General features: G+C 41.9%; 1 protein-coding gene across 3 annotated transcripts in view; it reads right to left on the bottom strand.

Annotated features, from left to right (window-relative positions):
* The window catches only part of CBL (Cbl proto-oncogene), a 32,646-nt gene extending 21,140 nt beyond the window's left edge, over positions 1 to 11,506 (bottom strand). For all 3 annotated transcript variants that reach the window (XM_088138971.1, XM_088138972.1, XM_088138973.1), the window contains exons 1-2: positions 11,203 to 11,506; positions 2,901 to 3,148 (exon numbers count right to left, since the gene is read on the bottom strand). In XM_088138971.1, the coding sequence (XP_087995097.1) occupies positions 2,901 to 3,148; positions 11,203 to 11,349 (395 nt within the window). In that variant the 5' untranslated portion in view covers positions 11,350 to 11,506. The remainder of the gene's footprint in view (positions 1 to 2,900; positions 3,149 to 11,202) is intronic.
* Between the last annotated feature and the right edge of the window lie 1,701 nt (positions 11,507 to 13,207).

Below are 13,207 nucleotides of genomic sequence, written 5' to 3'. Positions count from 1 at the left end.
CTGGCAAGCAAAACAACTTCTTTTTTCTATGGGCAGCTTTTGAATTTTCTCTAAGAAGCTCTAATTGAAATGCAGAAGTAGGTTGCACAAGTTCCCTACATTCTGAAGTGCATGGTTAATTTGAAGGAAGGGGCAGGCAATTTTTTGATGGCAGACTCTGATAGGCTGCCTCAACAATGCCTTATTGTGTTTTCCTTATGCAGTTCCTCACATTAAGAAACAAAATGATTAGTAGTCAATTTGCTTCTGCATTGTGGGGGGATGTCTAATGCTCTGAGTGCTTTAAACATGATAACCATGCATATTTCAAAACCACTTTTTTTTTTAAAAATGCCTGTATAAGATCAGCTTCCTTCCTATACGAAGCTGCACACATTTCATACATACAAAGATACTTGGTATCTGCAGCTTTTTCCTGTATGGATTTGTTCCTCTAGGCCCTACAGCTAATGACAAGCATGAAATCTTGCTAAGACAGCCAACCCCCCAGTCTCATTACAGGGTGAGACAGGAAACTCAATACCTTGACTACCATTGGCTTTAAATGCTAATCACCTCCTCCTACTATGCCAAGTTAAGTTTTCATTAAAAATGGGGGAGAAATTGAAGACCTAGAGCATCATCTCTTTAGAGCAGGTCTTTCTCTTCATGTACCATCCTCCATGTTACAGTAAAATCATAACATTAACAGCTGAAACCTTGATCCCCCCAAGCAATGATCAAAGCATTAATTTTTATGATCCATGTTCAAAATCAAGCAGTACACTCAAGAAGATATGCTACTATTATTCAGGCAAATCCCTTGCAGAACTCTCTGAGAAGTAATCCATGGATAAGATTGGCAGTTAAAAACAAGCCTTGATCTATCTTTACCACTAGCAATGCACTAACAAGATGTCTTCTCCAGTCTCCTGCTTCTCATCCTTGGCTCAAGTAAGCAACTGGGAATGCTGCAGTTTTAGGAACAAATCCTAGCCCAGTTGCAAATGCACACAGTAAATGACTCATAATATTATTGGGGTATCAAAGGGCCTCCCCTCCCTGAACCATAACTATTTAATCTGTACTGTTCACTTGACACTGTTCAAGGTAGCCAATGGTTTATTGAATCCATGGCACACTATCCAGAGATAGCAACTGACTTACATACCATAGAAAAGGTTAAACATGGCTTTCAAATAATGTATTTTTTTAAATTAAACAAATAAATGGAAGTGGCATTTGACAACTTCCAAGGCCTTGATAGAAGACACCAAAATCTCAACATAAACTAGCCCACTTTCCCAGCAATTTCTTAACATCGGCTTTCTTACATCAAGTAGCAGAAACTGCTACTAGCCTAAAATGAAACTAAGCTCACAGAACTCTGGCAAGAACCCAGCTCTATTTATGGCTTTAACCACAATGGTTGATGCTTTCTTAATTCTAAAGGTAGGCCACGCAGAAGTGGAAAGTATTGCTTGTGCTGTGGTAACAATCAAGCCCCAAGGTTATTTTTCAGAGTTTTACCTTGAAGAGAGTTTCAAAAATGCTAAATTTGTAAAATAACATTCAACAGAAAATTGTCTCAGCATCCTATTCAGAACTGGGAGGCAGTGGATTCTACATCAATGTTAAGAGACAGTTTTTATGAACAAAGCTTGGCCTACCATCTCTTCCCACACATCTTCCAGCATCAATCCACATGCAGAGGCAGTTCCTCCATCTCAAAATTACTATTGTCAATTTGAAGCTTAATCTCTAATTTAAAAATGTAACCATTGTAGATGAAAACGGCCACCTGCCAAATCTAAAACAGGCTGGAAATGGCCCGTTCCTCACGAAAAGTAAAAACAGGCAGAGGCCTAGGCTTCTTTAATAGGAGCTCTCTCTGAAGAACCGACAGAGAAAGGTGACTTGTAAAGATTATAATAAATTGATGGAAAGCTTCTGAATATTGAAGGCATCTCCCCCAAGTTACCTAATGAAAATAATAGGCCAAGTATGCCTAAAGCTAAAATGTACATCCCCCTCTAACATCACCTCACTATCTATACTTGCTTAATGTGATTTAATTGTATTTTTGATACTATGTTTTGAGCACAGTCATATTTGCACTGGGCACTACATGGGCACACCAACATATCTTTACAATTCTGCAGCCATTCATAATACAGTACGTAATTCCCAAAAGCACTGAATGAATATGCAAGGAGAAAAAGCTGCATATATCTAATCAAATCTAATGATTTTGCAGCAAAAATGAAAACTTTTACCTTCTTCCACATACCAGAGTGAAGGCACTTGATAATGAGTAATCAGGGGCTGGTATAGATATTCAGAACTTTGTAGGTAATACTATTTTCATTTTGAGCCCATAAGGCTAACAGTTTTTATCTGTCATTTTACCAGTTAGTGAGGATTAATAGAGTTCTCTCTCAGATCAGAGATCCACACATTTTGGATGGCTTTGATGTCAACCAAGACCTTGCCTATCTGCAGTGCAACAGCAATATGGACATGCTTTATGTAGGTACTGTAAAGTCTTTTGAGATCACATATCAAATACTGTGTGCATTAAAATAACACGATGTTATGGATTATTTGATAATACAAATTTTACACTGCGTTAACTAGTTTACGAGCCAAACCCATTTTTACACATAACCCATCTTGCAAATCCCAGCACCTTCAAGGTGTAGGTGGCTTTAAATTAAAGTGCTGACATTGAGATTTCAGGGAAAGTGTACAAGCAGAGCAGCATCCTCAACTGATACTGATGAACTGCCAGAGAAACACAACATTCAGGGGGAAAACCAAAAGTATACATGAAGCAAAAGCACACCGAAACAAGGAATTTTGAAAGAAGCAAGAGGGCTTCCCCAATGGTACAGATAAATTCCAGCACAGACAAGCATTACCTAGGCTGGGAATTCTCTTCATACATTCTTTCTTTTCCTTCTTTAAAGAGGCTGATGGTTTGTTTTGTCTTCTTCATCAGGTTTTCCATGAACACCCTGAAGTATTCGTTTTCTCCCAGAGTCTCCATCTTTCCCTCATAGCAGGACAGGATGGTTCGCAGATGCTGGTAAGTGTCGGGAAGTAGGTCTAGAATGTAGGGAGGACTGTTCTTTAGTGCCAGCTTGGGGTTCTGACATAAACGCACAACCTAAGAAGTGTAAGAGCAAACATAATCAAATATAAAAATCCCTTTAGTAGAGCCAGCACTGTTTTGAAATGCAAGCATGCATTATCACAATATCAGCACACTTAAATGAGTTCTCAAAAACATGACGATTGAGAGGTTGAGCCTATAAGCTACAAAAGTTCACTTCAGACCACACAACATACTATTCCCAAAACTTGAGGCAAGGTGTGTGTGTGTGTGTGTGTGTGGCCTACCTGCTGTCACAGAAACGTCTCCCACAAAGACATTAATTAAGAGGCCATTTAAAAATTGCTAAAGCTACTCATGTTCCATAATCAGTTTTTTTTGTGTGTGCACAAACCTCCAAAACAGTGAACACACTTAGAGAAGTGTACTGGCTTCTTGGCTTCCTATGTTCACTCAAGAGTGGGGTCTTACCAATGTTACAGATTTCTAATCAAATCATCAGTGGAGCACTTTGCTGAGTGACAGTCACCATGCAGTTACTCAACTGCCTGCATGGCTCCATGACCCAGAACCACCTGAGCTTCGAGAAGAGAAGAATGGGTTACGGATACCCTTGTCCATGGATCTGCCAACCTACACCTGGCATTGTCATAACTCTGCAAAGCTCAATAGCTCACAGCAACATTTAGAGCAGAAGATGAAGGGAGAGCCAAGGACTGCAGATGAACAGAGGGTGTGTGATTTTGCAAGGCTCACCTGAGGGATGACCAGTTTTTCCACATGTAATAGTGAAGTTTTTCTATGCTCAAGAGTTAAAAAAAAAAAAAAAAAGATGGAATAGCCTTTTTTTTTTTTTTTTTTACTGCAAGAGACCTCATTTTTCTATTTGATACAGTTTACCATATATAGACATCTTATTTCAAAACAATCTATTATCAAAATCTCTAGGCAGTCAAAGCAGAAGATTCTTCCTTGCATACTTAGGAGACAAGTGACAGGGAGGACTTTTCACAAGCCCATCTGAGCATGTGAATTAACTATTTTGAAAGGGCTCATAATCACTTTGATTTTCTTTACCCAGACTATATAATATACTGATAATAATTATAGTGGAAATTATATATGTATTTCTGAAACAATGAAATGAAAAAGGAAATTTTTAGAGCTATATGATACTTGGTCAGCTCAATCTGGTCAGCATCCAAACAACTGTATGCTGTTGTGGAAAAGCTTCATGGTTGATAGAAAAAAAAACATCCAAACACATCTTCAGAGTGATCTGTAAGTTGGGGGGTAGGAGGAGCAGGAGCTACTGTAAACTACTGCTAAATTGCAAATACTGGAAGACTTGTGAGAATAACCTTAAAGTGCAGACAGCACTTGGCACCTAAACTATCAAAAAGGAAATGGAAACAGCTAATCAATTATTTTTATCAACGGTAGCTTTAGCTGACTGGCAAGCTCACTGTATTCTGTTTAATACAGGCAAGGGTATTGTGCATCAAAGGATCACATTACTTTGTTCTATTTCTGCAAATCATTTCTTAGGATCTGTGTATCACATTAAAATGTGTGCTCCCCAGTTCCAACAACTCCCCCTAACTAAAAGAAGAACCCGCCTGGAAGATTCGCAAATAGTAAGGCCATCAGCAGTGAACACTCGAGAAAAGTAAAACCAGCAATTACTACAGGTATTTAACAGCTGCATTTTCCATACGAATGGATTCTAACAAGACTCTAACTATGGACTTGGCCAACGTTTGTAATGTCCAGTCCTCTAGCTATCACTTCTCAAGCAGGAGAATATGAATTATCACTCATCTCCTCCCTAAGGTGTAGTTTGCATTTTTCTTTTAAAAATATGCACATTATGACTAAAATTCAGTTAAATGTAAGCCACTGCGTAACTCCATGCAATCCAGCGTGACTCTGGATTTCTTACAGACTCCAGAATAATTAACTGTATATGGTTTAGGAATCTAGTCTTCACAGGAAAAAGAACAAAGTGCTCCCAGATATCACTATATACATTTCCTAAACAGGCTAACAAAGAAAGGGCACAACACAACCAAAGTAACTATGGATTATGCTTCAGCTTGTGTTTGATCATGCCTTCATTAAAAGGCCTTTAAAACCATGAAAACATGCTCTGAAGTATAGAACAAAAATGCATTTTATTTTTGTAAATCCATTTTGTATTGTTAATAGTTCATAGCAAAGATGATTCACTGACGGTATTATCCAGGAAATCAAAAACACAGAAAAATCATATTCCTGCGTCAGATGTAATAGGAAATGGCACAGGCTACTATCTGAACCATAAATCAAGTTCGTATACACATCATACATAAAATTATATCTTTTTCTTCAAACATAAATGTTGGAGGTTGCATTCTTATAACTTCTAGGAAACCAATACCAAAAATAACCATCTCCTGTGAATAGTTAACAAGTCAGAAGGGTAGGGGCATATTTACTTTTATTAGCAATGATTATTTAGTTCAATGACTACTTTCAAAGGGTAAAATATAAAATCCAACTATTTCTCTTAAAGCAATTTAAGAGCAGCTGTTCAGTATCATCCCCAGGAGCTGGTGGGAATAGTTACCTTGGTATATTATATTAAAGTACAATATTGTCACAGAACCTCAGCAAACCCTAAATTCATGATTCCCAACCAAATACCATATGATTAAATGGATGCAGAATATAAATACCATGTAGTCACAGAGACGCAGCAGTAAGACTTTAAATGAAAGAATATCAAATTTATTTCAAATATTATACTTAGAATTGGTACACAGTAAGATGTTTTACTATTGGTATATTGCTTGTCGATTGCTAAAATAAAGAATTTCCCACATTTAATTATAACTGGAAACCATTCTTGAACTACACCTTTATATATGGAATTGTGCCACATCCAAAATTTGTGTATTAAGAGTTTGTATCTTAATTTGGTGAATAATTTATAGTACTGTACTGATTTAATGCATTATTCACTACCTATAGTTTCTCTTAATTATTTGAACTGTGTTAACCCAGCATCTTTAGTTTAAGACTTAATAGAAAGATCTGAATTTTGATTAGAAAATGGGTATGAAATATCTTATAGTACCGTAAGCTTCTAATTATGTATTAGACTATGTTAGTTTTATGATATTTCAAATTTGTGTCTTATCCGCCTATATTTCTCTATGTGATTTTCATATTTGTACCACCTATTTTTAATATTCTTTCAAAATATCTAATAAAATGTCAAAAAAATTCTAACGTCTTTCCTTTTAACTACAGCTGACAGAAACAATGCAAGTTCATAAACCAAGAACAAGAACCTACCTGAGTTCAGACAATAATAGCAAGCTGTCATATTGGTTAATAAGAAATAAAGCAAAAACTCTTAAGTCTCTTCAGAGTTGCCCAAGAAAGGAGGTGCATTTAAGTCAAGGGCTCGCTGCAGCCTGCTCTTATGATGTTGAACTATGGAATATGCTTCTGTCTAAATCAGCTTAAGCCCCTGATAAAGCAATAAAATATTTGTCTTAGCTGCTTTCATGTACACTTGCAGAATACTACCCCTGCCAAAAATAACATTTACAGCTTTGGAAAATCAGCAGCATTATAAGCAAATCATTAGCACATGCTATATTCATTCTCCTTCTTTGGCTTTAATAAACAACTCCTAAGAGCAAGTAACTTCAAAAGACAAGATACTCTTCACCAAGTATTAATACCATAGCAATAATCACATTATAGTCAAGAATTATATGATCACATCAAGATTTCTATTATGACCATTGGAATAAAATTAAAACAGAGCCTTAGTCATTCAAAATAAAGGTAGAGGAAGGGAAGATTGATTGATTAGGCTATATTAACATCACAGGGACCTAGTACAAGGCACAATACCATTGCATGAATTACAAATTTATCAATGACATCATGGCGCACATGACATCACTCAACTCTTTGCCGCCCCAACAGATGCTCATGGTTGGCAGCCTTACATTTTAAAATGGAAACGCTGTGACACTCTGAAAAGCACACTTCTGAAACATTTTCCTAGCTTGAAAACAGATAACTATATCTAATCTTCAGGGAGACAAGGACCAAAGCATAAACATTTAAGTTCTTGCCCAATATTTTAAAGAAAGAGAACAGAAAAAGAGGAAACAGTAAAACCAATTTTGTTTCAAATCATATGAACTGGTAGCTCTCTTCAACAGTCTGATCAACCCATCATACTTCATCTCTTGATTCTATTTTAGCTGCAGCATTCTTGCATCCATACATAAGAAGTAGGTTATTAGCTACTGTAATTTCTAAGGACCTGTTGTATTCTAATTACTTGCTAATTAGGTCCTTGATTGTTTTATTTTTAAATGCATTCCATGATTCAAAACAGCACATTTTAACAGGCATTTTGCTGTTGGCCCCTCAATTTCCACACAATTTTTAGCAACTAAACTACCCAGCATAATGTTGCAGAGATATTTAAAGCGTTGACCTAAAAGCTTGCTGAATTTCTTCAAATTCAAAAATCATTATTTTGCCTATAAAGTGATGGTTACATCTTCTATCCCACCTCCTTGGAAAACTTTCCAGTTGTACTAAACCCAGTTCCTCAAATACAGTATTTATTTGGCCTCTCATTATTGTTGAAATTCTCATTTCAACTATTACTCATCGGCTGCATTAGTATATTATCTACAGCCTAAACCCTGAAACAACACATTAGGCTCATGAATGAACCAACAATTTATTACAGTCCAAGACCTGATGATACGCATTAGACTATTACAAGCCTAACAGTTGCACGTAACAGGACAAAACCATTAACATAAAACAGCAAAAAAAAAAAAAAAAGACCAGTTCCACCTGTGTTATCTTGCTAAAATATATAGGGTAGCTGGCTATAAGCAGAAGAAATGATAGCCGTCCAGCAAGTGAGCAAGCAAACCGTAGCAATGTGTATTAATACAGAACTTCAGAGGCATGACAGAATCTCCACCCAGGAGCAGCTTGATCCATATCAGGAGCACACACAAGGACAATAGCCTCTCACCTCCTGTATTGGCTCAAATGTATAAAAGCTGTATAAGACAACAATATTCAGAAACAGATGTGCAGACACTATATCCATAAACACTGAAACATATATTAAGGCCTTTTCCTCAATAATATTGTGCCATACTAAGAAAGTCCCTGTCTTCTAAAACTTACAGTTGAAAAATTTATCCCAACAATCTGCTACTTCAATACAAGTGAAAAAACCTTGGCAGCTTCCATGCAGGGGCTCTGATATTTAAGTCATTAACTTTCAAGTTATCACCAAGAACTTCCTGCAGGACTGGAATTAAACAGATCCAAGGAAGAGGGTCTGCAGCAACCATAACTTTCTTCCAGTGTCAACCTCCCTTCAGAGAAATCAAGGATCAGATGATGTAGCTTCCAATGGCTCCCACGCTCTCTACAAAGGTAACCAATAACAGAAATGTGAACAAGGGTGACTGCATAGGAAACGTGTACCATTTGCAGCTGTGGGTAGGGACATACATATAAACACATGATTCTCAACCATTTAAGATTATCACATCTTATGGCACTATGGCAGTTAATTCCATAGTTTAATTATAGGCAGTGTGAAGCACCTCTTTTTATCTCTAAAAATGAACTGTACAGATAAAAAAGTTCAACTGGAAAAGCATCAGGTCCTAATAGTGTGAGAATGAAAGGGGTGGAGAGCACATACATTTAACAAGCTCTCCTCCACCCACCAATCCTTTTATTTGCTTTATTTTCTCAGGAGGAGCTAGTGGTGTAATATTATCTTTAATTATTTGATGACATCCTAACCTGCAAGCAAGCCTTCTTTTCCATGACTGGTCAAAATAAATGCAACTGAATATCATGTTCATTTATTTTAAAATGATTCAATACTTAACAATACATTTAATCTATATTTTCCATCAACCAGCACTTATTGGCTCGCTTCCAAGTTACCAGCATATAGTATGTTTCAGAAACTTAGGTCTTGCAATAATTGCCTGATAATTCAAGATCCAAATAGCTGTATTATAACAAGAATCATTCTACATTTGATAAAAAACTGGGGATCCTTTAGAACTTTGCCTTGATTCAATCCAAATGGATGCTTGCAAATACAGATTATAAAAGCTTTCAAGAGGGCAGAAGTACTGTGTTTTCTTGCTGTTGACATCATGGCAAACATCTTCAGGGTATCACAGTGTTTTGGCCTTGGAGTGCTTAAACTTGCTTTCAAATGGTTCAAAGCAAAAAGTGTCTGAATTCAACTGTGAACAGCCTTGCCCTCAAATCTCCACAGCTATTTTGTTTTCTTCACTTGCCAATAAAACAGCCAAGAATGCATTCCAATGAATTGTGTACTGTTATCTTAGCTAACCTGATCAGGAAACCTAAGATTCTGCCCTGAACTGTTTTTAATTAAAAAGAGACAATTAATGTGGAGAAAAAAAATTACAGAATACTACAACTTCTGTGACTTTTAAGACAATCCCTCATATCTCTCTATATAATCTATCCTTATACCACTGTCTCCACTTCTGCACTATTCCAAAATCCTATTCTGTCAGTTGCTCCCCAGACAAAACAGAAGTACCATTAAATTCAACAAGGTTGGCAGGCCTTCTCAGTGGGGGCCCCTTATTCTTAGAAGTGACGGTGGCCCCCTCCCTGTTTTTATTTAGGAGGCAAATTAAAACAGTGTTATTGCAGCAGCTTGTACTGGTGTCTCTTGTGTTTTAACTTTTGTTCTGATGTTATATTATAATGTTAGCTGTACCGCCGGTCGTGTTGTTCACTATTCAAATCCTAGCTGACTGGGGCAGCTTATAAATATGGTAAAGAAATAAACTTCCAAGCCACACCACCAGGCCAAGCACTTCAAGGCAGATTCTTATCAAATCTTTCATGGCATCTGAATCCAAGCTTTCAGCTCCCCAATAACCCACACTTACTAGAACCCGACCTACAACTATTTCCTTCTTCACAGATAAGAGAGCGCTCTCCTTGGGACATTCACATTCAGCCAAAGGCCGAAGCAAAACATAACTGCTTTTGTCTGCATTGATTTCATGTTCCTTTTGCCTCTTCCTCACTTCCTTCCCTCTCCTAAGTTAAGAAGATCAGCTCCTCAGGACAGGAACGCACATGCAATTAACAGCAGTTGCAAAACGGCCACTGTATACTGACAATGTTGTCTCATTTTCACTATCACAAGCTTAAGGTTCATTTTGAAACCATAAGGTCCCACCTTCCCAGCAATCCACCCCACCCATAACTCACTGTTTTTCCTACTGTTTCTCCCTCGGACTCGGCCCCTGACATCTCCATTCCCAACAGAAGAGAATATCTGGAGCTCAGGGTTGAACTGTGGGGTTCTCGGGGCTCTCAGAGTGCTCCAACCCCCCACATCCACATCTCCACGCCTTACCAGCCTGACCTGCAGACCTGACCCTTGCATGCCCAGCGGGAGACTCATTTCCCTTCCAAGAAGCCTGCCATGAGACTTACAGTCATCCCGACCCCCTGCGTGGCTTGTCACCAACCTATTATGCGCAAGGCGCTGAACAGAAACGTGCAACTCCATCAGACTGCGCTATAGGTGTAGAATCTAGGCGGCTTTCAGAGCCGCGCGCTGGCGGCTGCTATTATTATTAATTATCATCATCATTATTATTACTATTCTGCAGTGCCTCACCTATGTGTAAGGCTAACAGGAGTAACCGAAAACACACTGATGCTCCACGAAGCCAGCCAACCGCCCCACACACGACGTTGGTTCCTTTGCGAGAATGACCACCACACCGGGGGTGGGGGCAATCCTTCGGTTGCTTGCCAACCTCCCCCCCCGACGTTCGGCCACCGGGGCACCCCCTGAGCGCCGCGGGAGGCCCCGAGGAGGGCGCTACCCGCGCCGCTCTCCCCCCACCACGTGTGGCAGCCTCCCCCGGGGGCGACGGGGGGCCGGTGCGGGCACCGCCACCGCCCGCGGGGGAGAAGGGCGCGGGGGCCGGCGAGGCGAGGCGAGGCAGCCCAGTCCGCCCCCTCCCTCCGGCCCCCCGCACCTTGTCCATCAGCTTCCAGCACTTCTCGACCATCTTCTTGTCCACGGCACCGGGCTGGTGCGGGCCGAGGTGGTGGTGGTGCGGCTGGAAGGCGTCCTTCATGAGCCCGATCAGGCCCCCGGGGCCCTTCTTCAGCGGGGCCGCCATGGGGGCGGCGGCGGCGACACCCCCGCCGGGGGCCGCGAGACGGCTGAGGGGGCGCGAGCGGCTAAGGCGTGTCCCTTCCCGTCCTGCGGGCCGCGGCTCCCCGGCTCGGGCAGCGACTGGGCAAGAGAAGCGGCTCCACGAGCGCCGGGGACGCGCCCGACTGACGAAGAAAAGGGAAGTGGGGAGGGGGAGTAGGGCAGGAAGAGCCCCGGCGCATGCGCGCAGGCGCGAGCCTCTCCGGGCGGAGCCTCCTGATTGGCCGGGCGGACGGAGGGTGGGGGCAGGGCGACGAAGGGAGGCGAGCCGGAGAGGAAGAAAGCGGGGCGCTGCGCGAGCCTCCTCGAGGGGCGGCGCGCTCCCATTGGTCGCCCAGAACGTCCCCTCCGGCGGGAACGCCAGTTCTCATTGGTCAGAGATTTCGAGAACTGCCCTCCTGAGGTAACCCGCTTTCTGATTGGTCTGTGCTGGGTAGGGGGCGGGGCGCGCACCTTTCTGTTTCTCTGTGTTCGCGTACGCTCGGCAGGGGCCGGCGAGAAGGAACCAGGGGGTTCAGATGGCCCTAGTCCGGCCGTGATGGCCCGTCTAATTGCTTTTTCGATAGGACACCCGAGAAGCCGACGCTCCCGTTTCTGGGGCTTCTCCAGGCAGGACAAGCGCATCAGTCCCGCTGTGGCCACGCCCACCCGGCGTCTGATTAGAATAGCCACGCCTCGCCTCGTCGTGTGTCTTTAAAGGTCTTTGGTTTGCCGTGCATTACGCATGCTCCTTGAGAGGGGAGATGGAGGCATGCGCAGTACTGCGAAATGGCGCTCAGAATGGCATGATGAGGTTGGGCAGCCAGGCTTCTGTAACAGCGGCTGCAGAATTAAGCGACCAGTATATGAAAATGCAGTTATGCAACTTACTGGCCTAATGCATAGTTACATCAATGCGAGTCTATGAAAATTTTATAATGCCAGGAATTTGTGTGTGTTTTGGTTTAATCCAGCTGGCTGGTAACTTGATGGGACAGGAGCTGCTAAGGACAGAGAAGATGGAATCTGGCTTTGGTGACGGTTGCTGAGATCAGCCCCCTACCACCTGCTTCTCCAGACCGACTCCCATAATCCCCAGCCAGCGTGGCTTTTGGACCCCAGATTGGAGAAAGCTGCTTGAAACTCATATTGTTTGCAAATAGCTGAAAATCAGGCAAGGAGACAGGGAAAATGTGGAAGTGACTGCTAAAACAGAAGTAGGGCCAGAAAAACAGAAATGAAGGCAGGGGGTGGGCAGAGGCCCTTCGGTGATGAAACAGCTTCACTGGCCGCCTTTCCGACAACTAAGAGGAAGTGGTCCGAGAGGGGATCTGTCCTAAAGATGGAGAAAGAGCAGCTCTGGGCAGAAGGCAGACCGGCCCCCTTCGCTCAGAGGCTCAAGGAAGCGAGCCTGGTTTTCAAGGAGCGTTTGTGAACTCCCAAGTCTTCTGGGGATGGAGCGGCTGACAACACCGGTGGAAAAGCGGGTTATAGGACTGCCTCCCTAGGCTGGACCTCTTTGAGGGAGTCCTGTTGGGCAGTGAGCCTTGGGGCATCTCTTCTACGACTCGAAGCGTTTGAAAACCCTGTTAGAAAGTCAGTAGAGCAGTGTTCCTCAACCTCAGCAACGTTAAGAAGGGTGGACTTCAACTCCCAGGATCCTGGGAGTTGAAGTCCTCCCTTCTTAACGTTGCTGAGGTTGAGGAACCCTGCAACAGAGGAACGAATCCTAAAGCATCATCAGGACATCCTGCTTTATTGTTAGCCTACATCCGCTGCTCCTTGCTGGATGCAATCTTGGCTGGGGTGTGCATACGTGCAGACGCTACGGCCTGTCCTGAAGT

Source organism: Python bivittatus, unplaced genomic scaffold, assembly GCF_059951505.1.
Source record: "Python bivittatus isolate LINGU-HERP-01145 unplaced genomic scaffold, Pbiv_v1 ctg000320_np1212, whole genome shotgun sequence".
NCBI classification, from domain to species: Eukaryota; Metazoa; Chordata; class Lepidosauria; order Squamata; family Pythonidae; genus Python; species Python bivittatus.
This window is presented reverse-complemented; position numbering and strand designations above follow the sequence as displayed.